The 27,426-nt window shown below is 47.1% G+C and overlaps 1 protein-coding gene and 1 non-coding gene across 2 annotated transcripts; both read right to left on the bottom strand.

Annotated features, from left to right (window-relative positions):
- Positions 1–22,338, bottom strand: LOC135831099 (uncharacterized). The gene is made up of 11 exons (XM_065343360.1): positions 22,142–22,338; positions 15,765–15,973; positions 15,376–15,634; positions 13,518–13,718; positions 12,873–13,002; positions 10,100–10,209; positions 9,687–9,794; positions 8,869–8,946; positions 7,715–7,926; positions 3,525–3,661; positions 1–1,251 (listed from the first exon to the last, which is right to left on the bottom strand). The coding sequence occupies exons 1-11, from the start codon at positions 22,299–22,301 to the stop codon at positions 672–674; spliced, it is 2,184 nt and encodes a 727-aa protein (XP_065199432.1). The 5' UTR covers positions 22,302–22,338; the 3' UTR covers positions 1–671.
- Positions 4,910–4,982, bottom strand: Trnak-uuu (transfer RNA lysine (anticodon UUU)). The gene has a single exon. It is a non-coding gene; the product is annotated as a tRNA-Lys (tRNA).
- Positions 22,339–27,426: the final 5,088 nt, after the last annotated feature.

Genomic DNA, 27,426 nt, shown 5'->3' with positions numbered 1-27,426 from the left:
GATTTCATGGTTCGAATAATATAATCTGCTCATGAACAAATGAACACTCGACTTGGATGGTACTTGCGGCATAAATTAAATTAAACAGAGAGGTTTGATTATCCTACTAATAGGATAAGTTGATCAATAGGGAACGGCACAAGGCCATGCCGCGATGATGAATGTACCAACAATAATTCTGGTCCTCTTGCATATTGCCTGAGCAATTCTATGAATAGGGGCCTGCTCACACAGATATAATACCACTAATACCAAGAGTACAGTATGTACTCTTGCTAATACTAATAAGGTAGAAGTAAGCTAATCGAGTGGTACAAGGCAATGCCGTGATAAAGAAAGCGGTAACAGTAATCCGGGTCCTCTTGCTCACTGCCTGAGCAAAGCTATGAATTGGGTCTGCCCACACAGATATTCAGGCTGGTGCCACTATTATCAGCACTTACAGTAAAGAGGAAACAAAAGTGGAATACTAGTACATGCAGTAAGTTACTAACTTATCATGAATTATCTCCGGCTAGAACGGAAAGAGAACGGAGAACAAACAATGCACAATGCAAATGCCGGCGACATGCAGCTGATTGTACGCAGATAAAAGAAAATCGGTCCGGACTGGAACGATGCAGACCATGATGCAGAAATGATCAAGGCTTTTGCTGCCCGAACTGTTCATATTACACATGTATGTGATTATCTTCTTGCAGATCAGACAATGGTAGGCTGATAGTGTTGGACGTGAATGAGCAGCTTTGAGCCATCCCACTCAGTTCTGTGGTGTCCAGCAATGCAGCATCACTGGCATGTAGCTGCTCCCGTGTTGGCTCCAGTGCGCTACAGTTGGGCTGTAGGCTTGCACGCATGGAGGAGCTCATTGACACACTCCCCGATCCGCTCAGGCTCTCAGGACTGCTACTGCTGGGGCCTCGCGGTCGCTGAGGTTCGCGTGGCAATCGCTCGTGCATCTCTGGGAGATGTTCATCTGCCAGTTCCATCTGAGATGCCGCTGAATTGTAAGACACGTGCAGGCGGCCAGTATCGGCCCTACAATCCAGCTCTTCCTCAATACTAGGGCACCGCACATCCAGGTCAGCTGTCCGCCTGTATGGGACATGCATCGTGGATTGACGAGACAGCTGAATGATGCTGTGGGCTTGCAGGCAGCTATTGGGATGGTTGAGGAGATAGGACCTGGCATCCTGAAAAGTCGGCCGGTCGTCGGCATTCACCACCCAACACTGTTGCATCAGCTGGAACCTGCAGCGGTGTAAGAAGTCAGAACTGTGGTCAAATCCAGAGTTGGAGTGCTCAATAAGCACGCACTGTAAAAACTCTGCCACAGTCCAACACCCTGAAAAGCATAGTACCAAGGTGCAGTCATGGTTTAACCCTTTACCGTTTGTACGTACAAATTTCGACCGCTCGCGGTCGATGACTTCTATGCGCACAGCGCTGGACTGGTTCACCGCAGAGAGCTGGGATTTTCCCTACTAGTAGCCAAGATATACGCGCAGAGGGTGCCGACAATTTCTTTGTGTGATGCAATATAAAAAATCGCGAAAATTGCGATTTGAAAAATGCGCTTTGGGAAAAGTGCGTACCCTGCGACTTTTGGTATTGCCTGCAGATTATTTCGACTTTTGCTTGAGCTGGCCTCACGCCTGTCTGCCCTGCTGTGCAAGCCATGGACGCGGAGCAAACTCTTTCGCTTCTGGAGACCCTTCCTGACGACTCTGTCGCTGCCTCATCCAGCGAAGATGAGTTTGTGGAGCCAGACAATCCTGTTGAAAATATCTATTCTGACGACGACCGCGACGATGACATGGCGAGTGAAAGCAGCGCCAGTGAGAGTGACATGGATGTCACAGACGACAACAGTGTCGCTGAGATGAGTGCCACTAGTGGTGGAAGGGGACGTGGCAGAGAGAGAGGATTCGGCCGTGGAATAGGCCGTCGTCACGGTAGAGGTCGTGGTGCACAGGTACTATGTACAGCCAGCGGTGCAACCTGCACTAGTCGATATTTGCAGTACTTGGGACAATGCTGACACCGCTATGACTGGTAACACTCCTGCATTCCACCCAGAGAACGAACCTGGTATCCACTTACCTGAGGGAGCCACTCCAGTGCAAGGATCTGATTTATTGCATATTGCAACAGTTTGCCCGATCGGCAATAAATTCAAATAATTATTAGTGCTAAATAGTGAAATCTCTGTTCGGTTTCTGGACTTGAAAGTTGTTGCATCGCATTCCTGAGGGTTTTTACTTTCAGAATCACCTCATTTTGTACATAATAAAAGTGAAAAATAAAAAGTTACGGCATGAACAATGACGGTCGGTTTTTGCTGTACAAATACCTAAAACGGTAAAGGGTTAACTTGGCAGGTTCAACAATTGGTAGCTGGATAGCGGATGTTGATGTGACCAAGACAGCCAGACCAGGGACGGCTCATTGTCAAATTCTATGCCAGGGTAACTCGAAAGAATTTCAACAAAATTCGTTTGAAAGGTTTCACGACAAGTTTACAATGCTATAAATAGCGACTTCAATCACGTGACCAAAAGGCAGAAATCCTTCGTCGCACGAATGTATGGTGCAAGCATGGCGTGCACGGAACAATTTTTCTCTCGACGTTCTACACCTGCCTACATGTTATTCATATGCCCAGCGCCTTCGATTTTCGTGACATGATGGGCAAGCATATACAAATAGCTTTCCAACAGTGTGTCGCATGTCATGAGTCATCGATTTTTTTATATATCGCTCCGTATATTTAGTTTTCAAAGGAAATTTTTGGCATCTCAGCTACCTTGCCCGTCAATGACCGAGTCCCTATCGTGTTCAGAGTCCTCGAATTAGTTTAGATAGGTTCATGGTAAGGTTCTCCTCCGTTGCCGTTTTAGCAGTTTGAAGAATTTGTGCACAGCGACTGAAGTTGGCTATGGAGTCAGTGCACTATTTGAGTGGCTCTGTGTGACAGAGCGAACAGACTTTGGCTTGTAAACCGTTATTGTTCTTCATGTCAAGGTTCTGGAGGTGCTTGAGCAGGAGGTGGTTATTTCAATCCATCGAAGCCGAGAGCACATCCCGTCCAACATCTACATGTACGATGGTTTCTCCGTCACTCTCCAACAACACCAAACCCGCACATCGCGCATACGTTCATGGTGTATGCATGAGGCCCAAGAAACCCACTTTTGTGCCATCGCTCTGCATACAATTGCATACATGGCCTCTGACGATTGCATACCAACTTTGCGGCCTCATAACTCCGGTTTGGGACAAGATATACCCATAAAATATTTCTGTATGTGTTCTGCAGAGGTTTCTCTTTCCAGTCGTGTAATTTGCTGGCCCTAATTCCAATTTTAGAATTTTGGACTGAAGTCGCTATTATAAAGGGAATTGTACTTGTACTGTGCTGAAATTATGTTGTATCCTAGTGATCCAGCGCCTTTCATCCCATTCACCCACTGCCCCCCCCCCCCCTCCCGAAGAAACATTGCTCTTGTTGATACAATACTCACACAAATTCTGGGCACCGTTCGGGCCGTGTTAGACGCTCTCCCAACTCCAAGTACTGTCGAACATTCTCATTGAGGATGCTACGATATGGTGCGCGTCCTAGGGAAAAGATCTCCCACATAAGGACTCCAAATGACCACTGGGAAGGACATCAAAAAATAAAAATGTCGCGTTAAACAAAAGTTCAAGCAGTACGTTGAGTGGTTGACCCATAAAATACCAAAGTTAAAATGCACCTGAGTTCAAAGTATGAATAGTGTTGCTGATACGAGTAAATGTTTCCAGTACAATACCACCCGCACCTCGCCTCCGCCAATGCTACTGTCACCACTCCATCCGCTGCATGACAGTCAACTGGGGACTCGTGGTCTGGCACGAGGGTAGCATGGATGCAGCGAGTGGGATTTACTGCCTTTGACCACTTTGGCGGTGGGTCTGGTCTACTCACCTCCCACCGCTTTAGGATCTGCATTGTTCCCTGAGGGTGGTGGTCCTGGTGGACCTGGTGGTGTTCCGGCGGATGCAGAAAACTCAGTCCGACTGACTATCACACGAGTCGTGGATTCTATTAAGGCCCCAAGAAAAGTTGACATCAGCAAAAGAAACAATGGATGCGACCAGCTGTGCAGTTGTACACTCTTGGTGAAATGCAACAATAGGCAAGAAAATTCCACCGGTATGACCTTCTTTGGTTCATACTAAGTCATGTTGGGGAGGGGGGGGGGGGGGTTCGATTTGTCAAATCGGGATTCAGATTAGGTTACTAGTAGTCGGATGATTCACACGAACAAATTGAACAGCGCTTAGCTTGAGGATTGTGATGGCACATGTGCCGTTAACAAACAGTGACTATGGCGATGTGCAGAAAATTAAGCAGGCAGCAGTCACCAAACCAAGCTGGCTGCAATCTCTTGCTAGAGAAAACTATAACGGGGTAATTTTTCATACTCTTTGACAGACCATCACGCAGGGGGCTGTGGAAAACAAAACTGCAACTACCAGGAACATATCCATTCGAGATAGTGGTTGCGACTTTGGTGGAAAGTTGCTGGCTGTCAAGTCGGCGGGAAAGCACGAGCTCCGGCGTGGGGAGCAGCCAACTTTCCTATACTATGTATCCATTCCTTTCCAAAATGGGGAGACAATCGATAGCGGGGAAAACCTGAGCAATCCAAGCAATCCGGCTTGGTCATGCGGATTCCTGTGATTCAAATCCGTCCAATCCTGATCTGGAATGATAGATTCAACATGCCCAAATCCGACCAATCCTTTGGATATTCATCGGGATTCGACAAATCGAAAGCTGCCATGGTTACAGAAAAGCAAAATAACAATTTATAAAGCTCCTGGAAAGCTGTAACTGCAAAACAAAAAAAAGAAAATGCGCCGCCCGATAAGGGACTTGAACCCTTGACCCTCAGATTAAAAGTCTGATGCTCTACCAACTGAGCTAACCGGGCTACATGGAGACTGCAGCAGGCAACAGCAATACGGTATTCACTGACATTCCCTTACCACATCACTTTTCTCCGAGAAGACTTGGTTCACCAAGCTTTCAAGTGCCATCCACTTGATCGGCAGACAGCGTGTTGTGCTAATTCGATAATACGTTTGGTTGTGCAGACTTCGAGCCAGACCGAAGTCTCCAATCTTTGCCTCCAACCGGTTGTTCAGCCTAGAATGAGTTTCAAAAGCCAGTACAGATATTGTGGAGGACTTCATTGTACGATCAGGTGCACAGTGCAACAGTGCAACATTACTACTACGAGTACTCATCCCATAGTGCGCAGAGTTGTAACTGGACGAGGTTACTAGCGTGCTGTGTTCTTTCCTTCTCTCTTTTCAATTTTTGATAACAGCAATCCCCACAGGCCTACTAAAGCGGGATTCACAGAAGCTTTTTTGCGATGCGACACGCGATGCGACAGGCGCGAAACCGGGAAAACCCCAAATCGCAGCCCACGCAACTGCTGCAACTGGGCCATCGCAGGCCATCGCAGAAGTTGAGCTTGGCTCAACTTTTGCGATGCGATGCGACAAGCGATTTGGCGTACGATTTTGATCTTTTCTACAGCAAAGTTGTACAAAGGTTCAAGAGTTGCCTATAAATTTGTACAAGTTGTATCAAACCGCGCGAATATCATGGTGACGTAGCCAAATCAGCAAGACTTTGTCGCATCACTGACTTCTTCTGTGAATGGTATTTCACGAGTTCGCATCGCACGCGTCCGTCGCAAATCGCGTCGCATCGCGTGTCGCATCGCAAAAAAACTTCTGTGAATCCCGCTCCAGGCCTTCTTACAGGGTACCCTGGATGTGCCAATGCAAGGTTACGGAAGCGAAACATAGATGTGCAAAAGAAATTGTTAGCAGGTAACGGGATTCTAACGATCGGAGCCTAGGAAACTAAGAGAAAAGAGACTATACCGATTCGAAACAGGGGGAAGAGCACGGGCCTTTGTTCCCAACATAGAAGCCAAGCCTGCGGTTGGCACTACTCAAGATAAAACTACACTGGTGCTGCAGGATCACATGCCACGGCTGCGGTGTCGATAACTCATGATCTCAGTGGCCACGCATCTAAATGTGAAAACGAGATTTCACTCGTAGCACGCTCCAGTACTCACGTTACTGTATCCAATGTACCCAATGTTGACTACTGATGCTGTATTAGAGACTCTACCGTGCTCTCTACAGTGGCGACAAGTACAACGGCCGACCTACATGGGGTTGCGCTGCACTTGCACTATATAAACCCCGGCCTTTGCTGTGAACACGACTCTGCTTCATTCGTGAGGTTGAGTTTTGCTTGTCACCATCGTGGTAGTATGAACTTCATACACGTCGTATACATACAATCACACAATCAAGGTCAGTCGGGGCAGCTTGAAAGAGTGCTCTACTGTATTTCCGTACACTACATCATCATGTAAGTGCTGTATACATGTACGTACATGCAGTTCCTGGCGGCCAAGTCACGGTGAATGAACCCTTTCGACTCCAAATAGGACATTCCGCAGGCAATCTGCACACAGAATGTTACCAGCAGTCTGGTAATGTCCTGAGCAGTGGGATGAAATACAGAACCAACAACGCTGCAATACGGCACAATTTTGATGACTATGATGGATTGAATTCAACTGGGAGATGGAGGGGGAGATGAGGGGTGGCAGTGTATGCATGCCCATACTACTGTTGTGGACATGAAAATCCAGTCCGAGGCTAAGCGGCCCCATGCCATGGCGCTGGCCATGCAGCCGTGAGTATGCATATGATCAACATGTGCACCGCATGCAACGTTCTGTACGCACTGAGGGCGCCGGCCCTGGTCATTAAGCCGGATTTCCATGTCCACGGCAGTAGTAGTTAGTTACTTTGTGGTAGTGGTGAAACGAATGTCAAAACCTAATAGTCGAATATTCTTCAGCTTAACGAACGAATGAACGAATATTCTTTTGGTAACACAGATGACATCACATGCCCTCCTCTCAGTCATTTGATGGATATTGTCAATACTAATAATATTATTAGGTATGACAAACGGTAGTGCCACGTAAAATATACTGCCACATAAGGCTACTTCGAAGTTCATAAATGTTACGTGCAACATTGGCAGTCCAGTATAGACATACATGTGCATACATGCAGTACAAAGTCACAGGCAGGCTGTACGCACTGCACTGTACCGTGTTCGGCGTCCATGTACATGTATGTACAGGCACTGCATTCGAAGTGACGTAACGAATACTCGAATGTGACTTAACGAATATTCGAATGTGACAAACCGAACGACTGTTCGAATATTCGAATATTCGTTTCACCACTATTTTGTGGGTTTGTGGTTACACGACGATTGCTTCTGCTTTTGTTGTGTGCAGAGTTCAAATGGTTTTCAATGTCAGCTTTAAACACTGGCATCTGAAAACGGCCATGCTGCCGACTGCGCCATGCAGGTCTGCCCAATGTCCAAAAATTCACCTCCGTGTATGTAGGCCGGGCCACGTTGTCTGTGAGTAATCCTTTCCTGGTTACACACCAATATAGGGCTGGAATGTCTTATGGCGCCATGGTGCAATGGTGCAATGTTGCAGGCTGGGAGTCCACGCATGATGCTGGTATGCACTCAGTGCCCCGCTGGTATGTAATCAGTGCCCTGCTGGGGACGGTCGGTCGGTGATAATGTATATCTTACCTCGCTCCATATGTCTTCTAGGCTGATGGACTTGCTCAGATGCTGCAGATAGGACCTTAGGTCACCCTCAGCCATGTACTCCAGGCAGACCAGAGGAGGACCGCTCAGGCGCAGGCACACGCCGACCAGGCCCACGATGTTTGGATGGTGGAAGTTCTGCATGATGAGAGCCTCCGATAGAAAGTTGTCCACATCCTCAATGCTGTTCACAGCTGCAGTTGGTACCCACAGGGGACAGGACATGATATGCTATGACGTGACTAATATGCTATGATGTGCCTACAGTGCATTTCAAAACTATAGACGCGTAGGGTTTTGGAAATATTTCAAATTTGGCTGGAACTTTTTGAGAATAGTTTTCGGAATATTGCTCAGGATCGCTCCACAATTACTCTCATATAGTTTCTAAAGGATTGGATAAGAGACGCCCAATTTGGAAAAATTTATGCACAAAGTGATCACAGATTTTATGTGGTATAGATGCTGGCATAACGGTTTTTGCCTAGGTACGCGTCTATAGTTTTGAAATGGACTGTAATATGCTATGATGTGACTAATGCAAGCAGCAAATCTAGTACTACCTAGTCCGAGCAGTAGTTTGAAATGTTTGGGCAAGGGTGAGATCTAACAAATGGCAAATACATGTCAACATACCACACAGTTGGTATGTCATGGCAAGCACCCATGCCAGGCTGTCCGACCTTATCACCATGCCAAGCACCCATGCCAGGCTGTCCGACCTTATCACCATGCCAAAGACCATGTATAATGTAAACAAAGACATTTGTAGTAAAGAAAAAAAGGGACCAATAAACTGCAAGTTACGCTATATTGTCCACTAACACCACCAGTTATTTAACAATCAGCTCATGCGATCACATTGCTTGACACTGACCGACGGTACTGACGTTCTACAACTAACTGGCTAACAGCCTTTTTTCTTTTCTATAAATTTACCCTTCGCTCTCCATCCGAGTCCATTCTTGCACACCTGAAAAGACATTTGTCCGCCATAATATGAACAATCACAAATGCTTCACCCCAATGCTAGTTGGTTCAGCTCAAAGTGCTACAGGGCAGTTAGACGGTCTGCCATGTGGTACTGCTGATTGAAATCGTGCTCTAATAGACTGTCTCATTAGTCATTACTATACCTTTTAGTGTCTTCACAGCAACGGTCATTGTCTGCCGCCCTTTCATAACGGAGCCCGCCGTAACACGTCCATATGCACCTGTGTACATAAGAAAAGAAGAGGATTCTGCCTCAGAAACAGAATGGATTTAGTTTAAAAACCAATTGAACTTGCAGATTCGGGCCAAACCCTGCAGCTATCCAGATCCTGGGAGGCACGTACCCTCTAAAACCAAAACATGTGATAACGATAAAACGTGCGAGTGCGTGCATATTCACAAACAGACGTTTCACATCATGCAGGCTGAGTAACTATGGGCTCTGTGCGAATGGGAATCAGGGTACTGCAAGATTGATCGTGTCATGTGAGATTCTGCTGTCGTATACCAATGATGCTAGTTGCACGCTCTTTGATTGTGCATCCGCACCTGTATCCCAAACCTAAACCAATAAGATTGGTATTCCACTGATGATGATGGCATGGGCACTCATCCATTGCCATAGTAAGTTAGCTGCAAGGTGAACTGCGTGTTGGGGGGGGGGGGGGGGAGAGACATAGTTAGAGAGAGAGAGAGTGAGAGAGAGAGAGAGAGAGTGTGTGTGTGTGTGTGTGTGTGTGTGTGTGTGTGAGAAAGAGAGAGAGAGAGAGAGAGAGAGAGAGAGAGAGAGAGAGAGAAAGAGAGAGAGAGAGAGAGAGAGAGAGAGAGAGAGAGAGAGTAATCGCACCACCATCATCATAACAGTGCACATGCACAATCCACTCTATTGCAACATGTCTGCCTGCACAGCTACAGAGCACAGTGCTTCAAAGTATACAAATCCATGGATACTAGTACTTGCCAACTCCTATCTCATTGCCGATGCTGATCTCTGAGGATTTGAGGAGTACATTCTTCAGTAGAGGTATCCAGTGCTGGAGCAAGTCATTGACAGCCTGTTGGTCTGCTCCTGCGCAGCAGTATAGTGCACCCGGCAATGCATAAGTGAGAAGGGTTGTCTGTACTGCAGTGATGAAGCTTCGATATAACCTACATGCACCTCTAAGGAACTTGAAAAGTCACTTTATGTACTTAAAGCCGAAGTCTCCATATCTGAAGTAAAATGACTGGATATGATATAAAAGGTCTTCGGCAAAAAGCGTACTTTATCCACAGCAAAATGTACAGTGTAAGCACTATACCCATCATCTGCCCTCCCATGGAAGCCCTCCAATGTTTCCAACCTCCTGTACCGACCCGGGCCCTCATCCATACCTTCAGCAGTGAGAGTATCGCTCTCCACTGTGTTCTGTCGCAGCCTGTTGTTGATGTTATCTGTATTATCCTCCTCGCTAGGTGCCGCGGGTGTTGACTTTGCCCTCACTCTGAATGGCGCAACATGTTTAACATACAAAGCAGAACACCATAAGAAAATGTTGAGCGGTCGCTGCTTGGCTGCTTGGATGACGATTACACCCTAGCTTAGGTGGTAGAGCATCAGTGGCCATAAGCAAGGGTTCCTGGTTCAGTCGAGCCCTGGTTGTGACAGTTGATTTTTCAACTCCCTCAACCTTACGTATACATAGGAAGGTCTCGGATGGAGAGCCAGGGATTAAAATTAAAGGAAAGGACCAAAATGTTAAGTGTTATCCATAGTTTGTCCCCTATAGATAGAGCTTAACATCCCCTGGCAGGTCGTTGAATGTCAGTACCACGTCAGTCAGTACTGTGCTAACTGCTGCACCTTCTGGCCCCACAATATCTTGCTTATAGTGTTGGACAAACTACGGTTGACATAACGTAACATTTTCTCCTTTCTCTTAACCATTAGGAAGGTCTGTCATTTCGTATGTTGAAACCTTTCTGTCTCGAGTCGAATATGGAGATTCTGAATTCAAGCAAGCGAGCCTCCTCAATCTGGAAAGCTCTTTTCAATTTCTCTATTCCTGCATACTAAGCATACTAAGTACGTGGTCATCACGGGCAACTAAAATGGCATCCGCAGGCACAGGTGAAATAGGTATAAAAAAAACAGGAACCGGAAAAAAACTTTAGACTCGACTCTTTGAAGTTTTTCCCTTCAATTTCCCTGAAAGTTCTATTGCTCTGTCGACTCTCAAAATTCGGAATGCAGAAGCTTTCTATTTTCTTCGGATTCTGAATAAGAGGCAACTTATCACAGTTGTCATCATACCGTCTTTCAGCCAAACGACAATGGTCTGGCGCAAAGTGGAATATCCAGGAATTGCAGGAGCCGAGTCGCAATTCCGATCTTTGCAACACAGTATCACATGTCGATCATATGATCCATATCCGTATCATATATGTTAGACTCAGTCGGCAGTCATTGTCCTATAAACAGTCGGAGGTCCAGTAGGGAGCCAAACTCATGATCTAGTTATATTTTGATGACTCCGCCAAGCTCGTGCGACTTTCCCTGTAGAAAGTCGAAAGTTGAAACATTTCTAATACGCAGTCTGAGTTTTTGTCGGTTGGGATTTTCGGAAAGATCACGCGCTCATTCCATCCACCAACCATGGACTGTGCAGGATAGTTTGAACAGTCCAGCAGCACTCAACCACATCATCGTACTTCTCAAGGTAGAGCAGCTACATGGCATTGTACAAGTACAACAGTTTGCTGTGTTGGAGTCTTTGGCTCGCGGAGCTGAAGCTAATGGAAATGATACCACCACCACCTGTTACTACAGTAGTAGTGGTCATTGGACATTTTTTGGTAGAACCTGGCGGAGCGTGGAGGCCAGCTAACTCTCGGCAAGGAAAGAAACATCCGCGTGGCAATAGACCTTTGGTACAAATACAAGCTACTTTTGTGTAGCACCGTATCGCAACAGCTACTTGGTACGATTTTAACTTCTCGGCTTTTCTTCTGCTTCAAGGCATTCAAGTTGGTACTGGTCCTGCCTGCTCTCCTGATCACCAGAAGCCAGAGCCTCAACGATGACCATCATCAAAGACTACAGAAACTGATAGCACCGGTACTTGAAAAAATACTAGTAAGCTTTGGAACATATCGCTTTGAATCCCACAGCCTTTCCTACTTTGTGAAGTAAGCCCTGCATGTTTGTTGACTTCCTGACCCTACAAAGAAGAGCAAGGCAATGAGTATGGCTTGGCACTTGGACTCCAATGACAGAACATTAGCAGCGCGAAAGAGAAAATCCAAATTATCCACCTGTAAGTGCGTTTTTGTTCGATTATAAGACCATGGACTTATATGCGAGAGACAAACATTGCATTGACATGTACATGTGCAAGTATGCATATAATTGGTGAATGCCAGTACAATGGAACCATGATGAACCTCGTGTGGTTTTGTGATTTTCATTCACTTATAAGTGCATGTTCTTTTAAGCAAGAGTGCTCTTATATCCAATAATAAGAACATGTCCCTAAATGCGCGAGATTACGGTAATTGTCCCTGCATTCACACCCAAACAGCCAAACACGCCATTTGACTGTACCCAGCACATGTAGTCGTAGAACAGAAGTGCCGTGTTTTATCTATTCGTGGTGTTTGTAGGTAGGACTTCCATTGCATACTGGGGATTCAACTGCTTATAGACGCCTAGGGGCACATCATCCGACTGTTTACAGGATTCAGAGTGCATACATGTACAAGACTCCTGACTGCGTACCTGACTCTTGACTGCGTACCGGACTCCATAGTGACCCGACTGGCCATAGTGACCCGACTGACCATAGTGACCGGACTGCCTATAGTGACCCGACTGCCTATAGTGACCGGACTGCCTATAGTGACCGGACTACCTATAGTGACCGGACTACCTATAGTGACCCGTCTACGTACTGAGTCCAACATAATACACATATACATGCATCACGTGAGCTCCGCTGAGGAGACCTAGCGAGGTCGAACCAGCTAGCTGTCCAGAGATGGAGTATCATACATGTACGTCTATGCATCCAGCAACATGCACATCATGTGATACTGTTGTGTTGGTGTGTTGGTGTTCTGTTGCTGCCTGGTTCTACCTACTTGCAGCAGCCGTTTGCCTGCGTCTTACCTTTGAAAAATGACTATCCCTGCCTTGTACAAGATGACGGCAGCAACCAGTGAGATAATGGGCAAACCGATAGCCAGGCTATTGTTGTATACCTTGCTGTCTGTGTGCGACTTGATCGGCAATGGCTGGCCTTGATACGCAAACCAGAAGGAGTACGAGCAGAATTGTGTAAAGAGCCAGGAATAACAGCAACCAGAAACACCGCCGCCACCCCCACCACCGCCACCACCACCACCACCAGCAGCAGCAGCAACAGCAGCAGCAGCAGCAGCAGTAGCACTGCCAACAGCAGCATATGTGTACAACAACAAAAAAGCACAGGAACATACAGATGAGACTCCAGGTTTCAGTGACCACCCACGGGACGAGCCCGGCCTATCACGATCTTTGAAAGCAGGTGGTCTTGCTAGCTGTTTCAACCTTACCACACACTGAGTAACTGGCAGAACCAAGTCTAGCGTGCTAAAAAGCATTTAAAACCATCCCAGCAATCAAAGTTAAGACAATGTGCATAGACATAGGATGATGGGAGCCATGGTGGGGCAATGACGTAACCGACACATCTACATGACCCTTCCCCCGTTTTTCTTATCCTTTTTAAGTGATCATACTATCGGCGGGCTACACAAGCAAAACTGCATGTACCTTTACAAACCAGGTTGACATCGAATGTGTAATTTGAGAGATACAGCTGCACATGCTTAGGAATGACATTCTCGCTGTGTGTGTACTCCCTGTCTGGGTTTCTAGTCGGCTCCAGCAGGAAGAGGGAAATGTTGAGTTTAGCAGATACATCTAGCGTGCAGTTGCAGGTACAGGAGTACATCAGCTGAAATGGCAGATCATCTGTGTCAGAGATCAGCAGAGACAAGATAATGCTCGACATCATGCAGATCTGTGTCAGAGACCAGCAGAGACCAGATACTGTGTCAGAGATCAGCAGAGACCAGATACTGTGTCAGAGATCAGCAGAGACAAGATTCCGTGTCAGAGCTCAGCAGAGACAAGATACTGTTTCAGAGATCGTGCACGGCTGATTGCACTGGTTTGTGACCTCTCCTCGGCAAACAGCTCCCTGTCCCTGCATGTATGTACGTAGAATCAATACTTTGCATTCTTGCAAGCCGGCTTGTCCATCATACACTGTGTAACGAGCAGCAGTGTCGAGTAGTGTCAGGACAAAGCTTCAAAGGTTCGGACGGCATTCATTCTCCAGCGAACGAATGTCACAAGTTCAACTCAAATGAACCTTTGAGTACATGTGTTACTCCTATGCACAGCACTGCTACGTGCTTGCACTTATCAGTCATAGTCACATTATTATACTGTCACAGTGTGTACGTAGAACAGTTAATCGGTGAATACTTTCGTCCAAGTCCGAAGAAAGGCAGCTTGCCTGGCTGAAAAATTGCCCATTGAGGTTGAAACGTAGTGAAAGGTTAGATATATCGCCGTTTAGTCCTGCATTACAATGAATGAACATTCTTTGGACGAAAGGGAGAAATTAGAATTTCCCAGGAAATATTATTAGTATTTCTGCCCGTACAGTATCTTACACACCGGCGACAGCTCGCGATGTTGAGCTATTGTGCACTCGTATCGACATGTACATACGGTCAGTACGTACGTGCAGATGCCCCTGTCGGATAGACATGCGGTGCAGTGTGATCCTGTGTGGATCACGCCGCACGTGAGATTCAACATCCTGGCACAGTAAAAGGCTAAGGCTATGCAGACGTTGCCAATGACTTTGAAGGTGCGTGTGGTAATACAGGTAAATGCTTGCTCTCATTGTTTGCACTTTCTTCAGCCATGCCAAGACTACAAACGAAGTTGTACTCAAAACTTTTGTGGCTACATTTGTCTTAATTTTGGTCGCCAGTTAGATGGAGTTTTGAGCGGTGCGCTGTAGTTTGCAGTCTAAACAGCACTGAGCAGAATTGCACTTGCAAAAGAGCTTCATCCTGAGACTCCTGCAATCTAGGATATTCTGTGGCATCTTATCCTCCACAGTCAGTTACTACCATGTGATACAACCATTGGCTTGGCAGGAAAATCCTGTAGAATTGCATATCCAGGCAAGATTGGGAGGGGGAACACACTGGAGTAAATAAGCTCCCAAGAGTGTGCAACTCTGCATTATGGGGTCTCCGACGGTGAAAACTCACATCGCGCGTCTCAGGTATGTTTTGTACTTTGTACAACTAAGGATAGCGTGCGCAATCCGAAAATCTGCCATGATTATGCTAGCGAGTTGCATATGTGCAGTGAGTTTCTGTCAGGGAGTGCTTTTAGTATTACTCTGCTACTCGCTAAACGGGCTGGAAACGTACAGCTGCGACACCACACCACGCGATGTGAGTTTTCGCCGTCGGCAAACCCCATAGAAAGGGTATCAGGAGTTGCACACTCTTGGGAGCTTATATGCTCTTGCTACTATTTGTGGAACACTTTGGCAAATTTGAAAGTTAGAATATCACCAAAGTTTGTTACATCATCTTACCAAACTCTGGGTTGGTCCCATCAGGCGTGGAGGCCCTGAAAGATAGAAAGTGTCCAGAAATGCTCGCGAAGGCATGTGAGCGACTCAATTGAATAGCTTCCTCAGGAACACTCCAATTATTCCTCTTCAGGTACTTTTCTAGCCCAGATATGTGGTGGGAGTGCCCACGTGTAGACTGTACAGACCAGTTGATTTCCGTTGCGCTCGGTGTCTTCGTGTCCACAACTAAGGCAACTAGCACCTCACTTCCATGTTCCTTCTAAGATAATTCAACAGGAAGAACAGATCCGAAGCAACAGCAAAGCATTTCATGCCACAGAAAAGCATGATCGTCTCAGCTTTTGGAAAAGATATACAAGTAAATTGCCGGGATTAATCAATGAGCTTACGACCAATGCAAAGTCTAGTGACTGGCGCAGACCCCGGGCAAGCTGTGGCGCTGTCACATTTAGTGTAGTCAGTTGAAATGGCCCGCGGGAGCTCCAGCATGCTGTCCACGAGTCTCCTCTGCTCTCCGGATCACTTAGCATGACGTTCAGCTTTCTGCAGCTGGATGATGTCTTTGTGCTGAGTACCACATCGTGGAAATGAAGTGTGCCTGGATAGAAAATTAGAAATCAAACGCATGACAAATAGGATTTAGTGCCCTTGGTAAGCTGCATGTGTAAGCAAATTCATCTAATCTAGGTGGGGGGCAATGAAAGTTGTTTACCCGATTCAGCACAGATAATCCCCCCCCCCCCCCCAAAGAAAGAAAGAAAGAAAGGAGATCTTGCATGTGAGATGGACATGAGGATTCACTGCAATTGAGTGAAGCTTGTGACAAGAAACGCTTGCTTCTTATAAATTGAAACTAGTTTCTAATTCAGAAGTTGCAACTTTGGCGGTTTTTAGTGATGAACTACTTGGTTGCTCCAGCAAGGAACACATGCTTCCTGTCGAACTTGACTGACTCACAACTGCCATCCGGAGCACACGAGAAGCATGTCGCACCTTCCACTCGGCAAACCTGAAAGAAAGCACCACTCCCTGCTCAATACACAGTGCTTCGGGGAATTAACCCCTCATCAGTTGAGCTTGAGTAGGCTGAGGAAGATTGTGCCTGAAAAGCACCACTTATATAGTGCTCTCCAGGCAAAACCATCACCAGGTGACCATCGCCAGGCGATGAGGGGTGAATTCCCCCAAAGCACTGTGTATTGAGCAGGGAGTGGTGCTTTCTTGCAGGTTTGCCGAGTGGAAGGTGCGACATGCTCCTCGCGTGCTCCGGATGGCAGTCGTGAGTCTGCCAAGTGTCAAATTCGGCAGGAAGTGTGTGTGTTTGTTCCTCGTTGGAGCCACCAACTTCTAGTTTCCAATGTTATTGCAATTGAAGTTTGGACGAAGGCTGGGTTAATGCCACTACTTGAAGTTTGCGAAGTTCACAGTCTGCAAGAAGTGAAATTTGACATGCCAAAGTCCTCGGGATCGCAGAGAACGTTCACCTGATAATCCATGAGGTTTGTCTGATCGAAAATGACATGAAAATCTTGCAATATTTTAAGAAGGAATGAACTAAGTTCACTGGTAATGAGTGGTTGCTAGCCAATTTATTGCAATGATGCTGTGCAGTCATAATCGGTGACCCGGGCATTTGGCAGTATACTGACGGATAGTACCTACATTCAATGACATGACAGTTGTCTCTATCATGTCCCACTCCAAACTTGTTCCTTAACCAAGAATCTTTCAAGTTGGAAGGCTGTTGGTCAGTGCATCCAAGACTAGATAGAGCTGATTGTCAGGCCACTGCATGCCGCAGTATAATTAGTCAGTATTGTGCCAAATGTCTCACATTCTGACCCCTCGAACTCCTCCTACCCCCCCCCCCCCCCACAGTGTCATTGAGGTCTCACGCTTCGCGTGGCGAATCGTGGTATGCTGATGACCATTGAATCTTGTCTTGCATATCCCTTCCGTTAATCCGGTGTACTCCTTGATGTCTCTCCCAGGCATAAGTGCCCGGTACACAATGCTCGATGTTAGACAATTTCCTTCCAAGGGACAATCACTTTTGACACGGCAGTTACAGGTTCTCACATCCTCGGTCTTCTGGTGGTGGTCGCTGCGGAGGATACTATTGTTGTGTTTGATGATGGTGGCAACATTTGGCATACAACTGCAACTGTACTTTAGTGTGTCCCTGTTGAATATCTTGTAGAGCTTGCATCCTTTGTGAACGTGCTTGTTGACGAGTTGTGGAAATCGCTGACCGATGTTCGCAGACACATTCTTACTAAATGGTGGGTTAAACCAGGTAATGCTCCGGTGTCGACTCCTTTGTTTCTTCTTTCTCCCACTCTTCCGTTCTTTCAAGAACTGGACGGTCTCATTGTATCCGCTGTCTCTGAGTGCATTATTGTAAAGTTGAGATGCGTCCTAGAATGTCTCTTGATCCGTTGATATGTCCGTTAGTCGTCGGCTGATGGAAGATGGCAATCCTGGATGATGATTGGTGGGTTGTTGGATTGGTGATGGATTGTAGTGGCCGGTCGTTGGGCTTCCGGTATGGACGATAGTTGCCAGTGTGTAGGTCCAGTGTAATGAAGTCGACTGATTTGAGGTTTGCCTGGATGGTGATTTTGAGTCCTAAGCTGTTGAAGATTTTGGTCATGACCTTCCTGATCCTGTCAACCTCCGGTCCCGACACATTCCTGAACATTGGCAACCGATCGTCACGGTAGAGTCCAATGTCACTGCCGTTGTACACCTCACATAGTTTGGCAAGGGCTAGCGTACCGACCAACTCACACACGTCAGCACCGTCATAGCATCCCATTTTAACATCAAATACTCCGCTTCTAGTCTTCATCCACTCTTTTTAAAGGCCGAATAGCAGATATTTCCTTGTGTGGAGGATTGTTTCCTGATCCTCCGAGGACACCGACGTGAAGCCTCTGGTAAACTGCAACGGCGTCAATAACAGCTCCTCCGAGATTGACAGGTAAAACTCCACGACATCAAAACATACAAAAACGCAGTTTTGCTTTTCCTCCAGCCCCTCGAACCAGTCGATCACGGCGGATGTGCTAGTGAAGCAGCGGCTGCGCGACGCCTGCAAGCCACGACGTCGAAACACCACCAGAGCCCAGCAGGATATTGTTCTGTCACTGCGACAGGATCTACGTATCATTGTCCGTGACGCAGACAAAAATCTGGGTACAGCTATCCAGAATTCCGATGAATTTGCCGCCGAAGCCGCCCGACAGCTCGCGGACACCTCAACATACCGCATTGTTTGCCCCTTTGGCCGGGACACTGCCCTCAATCCAGAAGTCAAGGCCATCGAAACGGAGCTAACCAGGATCATTTCACCTTGGGCCCTGTGGAGTTAAAGGCAGGCCCATCGTGTCGTGTCAGGGCTACTGCACAACCCCAGCCTCTCGCTATGTCGACTACCATATAAAGAGTCTCATGAAATCAGCAAGCACTGTGTTTACTTCTACTAACAATGTTGTAAAGAGATTGATCACTCCGTCGAACGATGACTTGAGTGACTTGAGTGACTGCTTCCTTTTGACTGCAGACGTCGAAAGTCTTTACACATGTATGTCGTGGAAAGACACGACCAATGCGCTGTATGTGTTCCTCGACGAAAATAATCACCCCTTGAAAGACTTGCTCATTGATCTTTCTTCTTTTGTGCTAAGAAATAATTTTTTCGAGCATGATGGTTTGGTGTATCACCAAGAGAATGGCATGGCGATGGGTACACCCATGGCGGTTAATGTTGCAAATATTTTCCTCTTCGTCCATGAGCGTACATCACTCTCGGTCTTCCGTAACACCATAAAGTTCTTCGGTCGATACGTTGATGATCTTCTCTTAATCATCAAAAGACTGAGCAATCTGCCTGCCGTCAAACGGCACATGTACGCAAAACTTGACACCATCAGACGTACGTGGTCAGACCCCAGTAAAAGTATTGAGTTTGTTGAATTGATCATCTCTATTAATGAGCAATCCACATTCACATTCAGTACTTTCCAAAAGCCCAGGAACACTTATCTGTACATCCCATTTACGTCCGACCACCCCCGCTCATGTTTCGGAGCTTTTATTAAAGCTGAATTGCTGCGCTATAACCACACAAACAGTGAGATCACCTCCCTGCTCGCTATACGTGATGCTTTCTGGACCAGGCTTCGCAAGCGTGGTTACCCTCCTAGGTTTCTCCACGATGCGTTCAGTGATACCCCAGCTAGCTGTCAACTCATACCTCCAGCTAGCTCTGTGCAAGCTTCTGCCTCTTGCCCCACAGTTTTTGTTACTGACTATCACCCTGGCCTCCTCAGCCTTCAACGCACCCTGCAAAATTCTTTTCGCGCAACTTATGTTTTAGGAAACCACATTCACGATGGGTATAGGTACTTTTACCTCCATGCACTCAGCCTCGTTTTTATTTTTTCGCCTTGCAAGCAACCCCGGCCCCGTGCTTTGTTCACGCTTTTTTCGCGCTAAATCGCTAAATTGCTTTTTTCGCGCTAATTACTCGACAGTACTTAACGCCTGTCTGTCCAGTTCTCTGGTTATATTGAGTTCCATATTGTCATTTATCTTCATTCCTCTGATGAAGTGACTCATGTCACAGAAACCGGTCAGGTTAAAGAACTTGCAACTCTCCTTCAGTCCTTGCTTGTCAGTGCGTCAACTCTCCTTCAGTCCTTGCTTGTCAGTGCGACGTGGTTGTTATGTTTTAAACTTCCCGTGTAGCCGGGACCTTCGCCGCTGCTTCACTAGGATTGCCTTTGACTGTATCTTTCCAACATCGCTCTTCGCCGGATTGATGAGGCGGCATGAGAGGTTGTCGTTGAAGTTGTCCTTATGGTCCTTTAATGTCATGTACGCGTTTTTTGCCATGGAATCCATTCTCTCGTCCAATCCATGGGCGTTGGCTACACTCTTAGCCTCCTCCATATTTATGTCGTCGTACGTATTTTCCGGTGCTTGTTTGTAGTTCTTGGTCACATTATCATGCATCATCTTCTCGTGGCGGTCCTTCTTGACGGCGTGCATGTTCCTTGTCTTGTCCGCAGCCACGGAGATGTTGCTTGACTCCTGGATGTGAGCAATGTCATCTCTGAGCCGCGACGGGACAGTGACCGTCATCCTTTTGAACTCAACAGTCTCCACCATCCTCAGCAGATCATCCTCAAAAGGCTCAAGTTCCTCGACCTGCGGTGGACATTTCCGAAATTTGAACCCAAAGTCGCTTGACTCCTGGATGTGAGCGATGTCATCTCTGAGCCGCGACGGGAAAGTGACCGTCATCCTTTTGAACTCAACAGTCTCCACCATCCTCAGCAGATCATCCTCAAAAGGCTCAAGTTCCTCGACCTGCGGTGGACATTTCCGAAACTTGAACCCGAAGTTGTCCTGCTGTTGCTGTTCAGCCTCGTCACCTTGCCCGGCCTTTCATGAAGAAGATTGCCCACCAACGCAAACACTGTGATGACAGCAGAGCCCTGCTGAAGTGAAATGTACCCGAAATGCAAGGTACGACAGGACATTGTTCGTAGATGAAGATTAGTGTCAAAGTCAATACGTTGTGCCAATGGAGTGGGAAATGTCGTTCCCGACTGAATGGTTGGTCTTAGCAAAGTTTCGGGTTCTTGAGACTCAACATTTATTTTGGATAGTCCTATAAGAGAGTTAATCTTAGCCACGTTTTCATATTAGTACTTGGTCCGTTTCATCGCAATTGTCGCTTATCTCCCACGCACCTTTTGACAGGTAAAACCCAGTCCGATCTCGATATCTAACTCACATTCGTTCGGGAGGTTGTGATGGCAAGATCAAAGGAGACCAGAAAGAAAAAAACCTTCGCGACTAGCGCCAGTGGTATCGCGATTCATACAATTTTGATGGGAAAGTGGGAAACTTTTCACTGCAATGAATGCACTGCAGTGAATGCGCACATTCACTGCAGCGAAAAGCCAAGCGCAGCTCAAAGACCGGAACTGTAGCAGGGAAAATCGCCATCCTGACCTGGAGAGCGTGACAGTCACAGCCAGGCCAGCCAGCTCAGTCGCCACGTTTGAACTGCAATGACCTGGTATTCTTTGCAAGCCTGCAAACTGATGGGAGATGGTGGCAAAGAAGACATTGTCCGTCCTGGCAGCGGCAGTACAAGAGTCGTGGTCAGCGTATCCAGCAGAGCGTATGACAGCTGTCTGAAGAGGGATGTGTGCCTGATTCAAAAACATTGTTGAACACACAGTACTGTAGTGACAGACGGGTCACGCTGCCCACGTTCCTCCAAGTGCCAAAGTGACAGCCCAACTGTTCCTTTCCCATCGCTGCCATACGCCAAGCGGAGAAAGCAAGAGATACTCTACGGCAGCCGCTATAGCCTATACACACCAGCGAATTTCAGCTGAAGTGGCATCAGCTCGAGTAATACAGAGCCAGAGTTGGATAAACTAAAGCGTGAGAGCAAGAAGGCGCTCCGTCGCTGTTTTCTTTTGTACATTTTTGTAACCTTGCTTCTTTTCTTCGACTTCCTTCATCAGATTCCATCGCTGAATTTCTTTCTTGTGGCGGACAGGAATCCTGTATCATGCTTCTTCACTATGCGTATTGGAAATTTTACAGAGCGGTAAAAAACTCCTGTTCTTAGTTGCGATAGATAAGCGACAATTGCGATGAAATGGACCAAGTAGTAATTGCAATATGCCTGCACCCCCACTGCTTCCCCGCCTCACAGTTCAGAATTCTGGCACCTTACTATCTTGCCCGTGTAAGCCAACTGGATCTGGTGTTGGCTGGATGCGAAGGAAGTCTGGTAGGGAAATCTGTACCATAGCACCGGTAGAACCATGCGCTCCATCAATGAACAGCATTGAAAGGAGCACAAAGAGCTCAGCTAGTCTCTTGCTGCTCGCCATGCCCCAATGCCGTTGCCGAGATCTCTAATAGCCGATACACCCTAAAGCACAACGTCATAGACAGCGGAAGCAGCAGCAGCAGCAGCAGCAGCACGGACGGCGGCGGCAGCAATTGCAGGCAGAGGCAGTCACAACATGAACATAGCATGTGCGAGTTGTGTACTCGAAGTACTATCCACATTCTCATTCTTCTAAGAAACATTTTTGATGAACATTGAGTGGCTGGAGCTTGTGAATAGCACTCTTTTTTTCTTTCTTTTTTAAATACAGAGACTAACTATGAAAATAAAGTCATACTTGCCAACCCCTGGCCAACAGTTTTCTTGACACTGATGAGGTTTTTCCTTGATTTTGTCCACTTCTCCTTGTTCTGTCCAATCATTCACAAAATAGTACAGCACGTACGACAAAAACGTACTTGTCCAAGCGCTAACTCAAGAGTTCTTGCTCGTTAGAGCTCCAATATGAGTACAGCACATGCTCGCGAGCGTCCAAAGAACTGAAGATCAACAACAAAAAAGGTGCTGACGGATATTTTTCAAAATCCGGTAGATATTATAACTTTTCCGGTATACCGGGACGAAAGCGAGTTTTCCTGGATTTTCCCCGGAAATTCTGGTAGGGTTGGCAAGTACGTGAAGTAGTGCTATCGCGCTTGCTTTGAAGTAACAGAGGTCCTAACATCATTTTAGAGAATAAGCACAAAGATGACACCGGTACGCTCAATGCAATGTGGGTGTAGATACATGTACTGCTGCAGATGCAATAGATCTCAGCACACTCAAATACCATAATTATAGAATATTGGGGGACTACTTGCAGTGCTGTGCTGCCCACATCGCTGTATACCGTATTTTCCAGAGTGCTGGCCACACTTTCAAATGGACTATATATGCATAAAGAAACACAGAAGGAAGAGGAGGATGAAGAGGAGGATGAAGAGGAGGAGGAAGAGGAGGAAGAAGAGGAGGAGGAGGGGTGTTGGTTACACTCCAGCACAACCAACACTCTGGAAAATACGGCACTGCATCTGTGCAGAGTGCACAACAAGCGTGCAAACCCATCATTGCCTTTGGCTTTGGTCTGTTCTTTGGTCAAAGCCTCGGCCACATGCCTCACTGGGCTCGCAGGAAAATACTCTACTAAAATGCAGTTCAGAAACAAAACTGCGTAGAGTAGATCTACACGTGTTGGTTCTGTGAACGTTTCCTTCCAAGTGACCAGCTAACTAGTTTCTGTCCCATACAGTTGAGTTATCCTGACCTGGCTTGGTCACAGCTACCGGTAACCAACTGGTCAGCTCACCGTGGCTCTGGGACTGGGAGCTAGTGCGGTGTAGACTCGACTGACCAATCAGGAAGAAAAGGCGCGGCAAACATTTACACTTCTTAGTCTTATTCCAAGCGCGCTGCCAATCTTTTTCAAGCTCACATCCGACGAGCGGCTCAGACTAAAACATGACACAATCTTCTTCTTGAGCAACTACTATCGCCGCCAAAAAATCTGGCCAATGCTGCACAATCATGGTAGTCGACTACCATGTGCAGCATTGGCCGGGTTTTTTTTTCGTGACAGTACCACAAAGCAAGTCTGCGCCTAACGACCCCGTCAATTATTTCGGTTTACTATAGTTTAGCCGAAAGGAAATAGCGTCAGGTCCCGAATTATTAACTCCTTTTCGCACAGCTGTTTTGAATACTTCAAACTGTTGTTCATGCGAGCCTAGGAAGGTTCTATCGACGGAATGGGCAGGAAAGAGGCTTCGGTTGGATAGATAGCCCCAGAAAAAAGTTCCCCGTTCTTATGGGAAAATGCTAGTACTAGTAGTAGTGGTGAAGTATAAGACGGGGTTAGTACATGTACCGGTATGTTACACACTCACCTCTGCCGTCACGGACTGGTCCAAGCTCACCACCACTACCCGAACCTGAACAAGACGACTCTTGCCAAAAAGCAAACAGATGCACCAACATCACTCTCCTTTAGACCAGAAGCCTGAGACTGAAGTCGCTGCTGATACTTTTTGTCCTACACGCCCTGCATGCTCGCACGATACAAGACATGGCCGGCCGGAGGTGCAGGATCTAAGGCCGGGGGCCGGGCTTGGCGAGCTCCCACTCGCAAGTGGCCTAGCCGACGGAGCTCCGGAAGCTGTTCGCACTTGTTACACCTGTACATGTACGAGACGAGCACGCGACGGACGCTCATTCGCGAATTCGCCAGTCTTCGTCCGCGATCACCGCCGCCGTCACCATGTAGTCTTGTAGACCTACAAGTGGTAGATCTACAAGCTTAGCTTCTTCATCCGCTGCCACCGTCGGAAATTCGAAGCGCGTAGTCTACCGGCCGAGCTGGTGCTGGGCCTGCTGCAGTGCTGGCGGAGTTTTTATTTCGTCTCGTAGACTTCGACAAGGCCATCGAGTCTTCACGGTACGAAATGCGAAAGTCTCGAAAATTAATGCAGCCAATCATGAATGCAGGCGCGAGACCCGCACCATGGTGTAGACTACCAAGGACAGGTACGGTCGGTGTATATCTACCGTATTTTCCGGGGTATAAGCCGCACCGGGGTATAAGCCGCACCGGGGTATAAGCCGCACCCCCCCTTTTTGAGGCAAAATTTTGACTAAAAGTTGGTATTCGGAGTATAAGCCGCACCCACAAACCAAGATTTTTCACACTCATTGACAAATGGCCTTTCTACAAAATTTAATATACTATGGTTATGGAGCTAAATACCATGTTAGATCAGAATAATGATTATGAAGTGTTAGTGCACCACAGGTTGCTGCAGAGATGTTGGTGTATTGCTGTGTTGACTACAGATCACTCCATGTCATCTGCACTATTAACCCTTTGTGGGTCTTACTCAATGTATGTGAGGGGTGGTCACGCAAACACGCGTACAAACAACGAGCCATAACTCAAGTTCCTTGAGTTGTAGGTATGGGTAAACTATATATTTTCAAAATCTGTATGCCTGGACGCGTCCAGAAAACACAAATATGACTATGTCCAGGCAAGGGTATGACCCGTGGTAGCCCTTCAAGTTGAGAGAAAATACAATTGCGAACAAAAAAGCACAAAAATCACAGCTCGAAGTGCATACCAAGTTCGTGATGGAGCTGAAGTCCTATGCTAAACAATCAGGTAAGCGCTACGTCTTGGTGAAGAATATATGCTCCTAATTCCGTCCTTGAACTCCAATACCTCGCCATCGGCGATGCACCAGCAGCAACAGTTCCACAATATCACAATTTTGGTTCGTTCACCTCAGCGCCGCTCGCGTCAGATTCACTCTCGCTCAGATGAGTACTCAGGCGCGATGTCACGCGTGCCGTGATTCTCACGGCCAGGCGAATCAGCTGATCGCACCTGACAAGTCCTTGTAAGAGTTGCTGTTGCTGTGCTTCCTCGCTGGTTGGTAAATTTGATTTCTTCATTCGGGGACGATTTATTTGAGCTAGGAGGACTCAACGGAGCTCTCTTTCTCACGACATTACACTGGAAATCCTCCAGGGACATCCAGCCTAGACTGGTGCCGTCAGTGTCCTCAGAAAGCTTTTCTGACACGGCTTCAAGAGATGCACTCCCATTCTCGAAATGCGCGTATGGCGGATGGTCGTCTTTTCCAATTTCACCAGACTTCAGTCGATCGATACTGCAAAAATTTGTATAGTAAGTATGGTTGTTTTTTACACCGTTGGAAAGCCTGGGACCTCAGCTACGAGTGGAGCACCATTTTAGTTGTCTCCTAGCAACAAAACTCACAGAAAATGCGATTTTACTGTTAGGGTCACATACGACCCTTACGCTTATGTGAGACCCATAAAGGGTTAATATTATCTTCAGTCTCGCTAGCGCTGCCACTGATGTTGATCAGCAACACAGGCGCGAAGCTGAGTCGAATGACATGTCACATGACGTCAGCATGCATACTGATGTATGCTAAGCATTCATTCGCGCAAGCATATTCGGCAGGGAGTCGTAAAAGTATTTTACGACTCCCTGATATTCGGTGTATAAGCCGCAGGGGCGATTTTGGTCCGATTTTTAGCGAAAAAAAGTGCGGCTTATACCCCGGAAAATACGGTACCTTCCAGGCGTTGGCGGAGTTTGTCAGGGTATAGCGTGAAAGCCCATTTCACGCCTCCCGTCTCCACTCGTTCCCTGCCCTGTGGCTGCAGCGCTGGTACTCAGTGGTAGAGCAGACTACAGTATCCCATGACCATGATGACATGAGATGATGAGTGAGTACTGGGGGCCTTCACCTGTTCACTTCTGTCACCGGCTTCATCAGGCAAGCCAGGGAGTCATAAACCGGATTTCACACTTGCCACGTGATCGTTGCCACGGTTTGAGCCAATCAGAGCGCTCACAGGCAGGGCATGAACCTCTGATCATGCCCTGCCATTCAGGCCCTTGGGCTTGAATGGCACCGTAGGAGAACATGAATGATCACGTGATGGGTATACTCGCACGTGGAGAGACTTACCTGATCGAGGTGGAACAACTCAAGAGAGAAAGAGAGAAAGAAAAAGCCTGATATCCGGTCCATGTCTGATACATGCGGTGGCATTCATGTCAGGCCCTTGACCAATCAGCACGTCCCGAGAGCTTGTGGAGGTGAAACTGAACACGCCGGCATGAAGGTATAAAAGGAAGAAACCTCTAGGGGTGGTGGTCTGGTCGGGGACGTGGAGGATTCAGCTTCTGAGTTTCAGCTTCTGAGTTTCAGGTTGGTACGCTCGAGGGCTTTGTTGATTCAGGCCCGAGAGCGGCCCAAGGCCGAAGGCCGCGGGCCGCTCTCGGGCCTGAATCAACAAAGCCCTCGAGCGTACCAACCTGAAACTTCACCTTGCTTCAGATGAAACTTTACCTTGCTTGAGTTGAAACTTCACCTTGCTTGACATGAAACTTCAGAACGAAACTTCAGAACGAAACTTCAGAACGAAACTTCAGCCGGAGCGCACGGAGGTGGAACTTCAGCTTGTGAGTTTCTGCCATTGTTGTGCAACGAGTGCCATAAAGGACTTGAGAACTTGGGCAGGCAGGCACTCGGTGTTTCTAGTTGATGTATTTCAAGTTCGATTTATGCAGATTAGTGCAGTACAGTGGCTTTGTT

This window comes from Sycon ciliatum, chromosome 1 (assembly GCF_964019385.1).
Source record: "Sycon ciliatum chromosome 1, ocSycCili1.1, whole genome shotgun sequence".
NCBI lineage: Eukaryota > Metazoa > Porifera > Calcarea > Leucosolenida > Sycettidae > Sycon > Sycon ciliatum.
Note: the sequence above shows the minus strand (reverse complement) of the source record. Positions and strands in the feature narration are given on the sequence as shown.

What these genes read in the sequence shown, in the direction of transcription:
- LOC135831099 (XM_065343360.1), bottom strand. Translation starts at nt 22,301, where the DNA reads ATGGCGAGCAGCAAGAGACTAGCTGAGCTCTTTGTGCTCCTTTCAATG. An exon ending in CGATACTCTCACTGCTGAAG is followed by an intron (nt 9,795 to 10,099) that starts GTATGGATGAGG and finishes ACTGCTGCGCAG; the next exon opens with GAGCAGACCAACAGGCTGTC. An exon ending in TAGAAGACATATGGAGCGAG is followed by an intron (nt 3,662 to 7,714) that starts GTAAGATATACA and finishes TGTCCTTCCCAG; the next exon opens with TGGTCATTTGGAGTCCTTAT.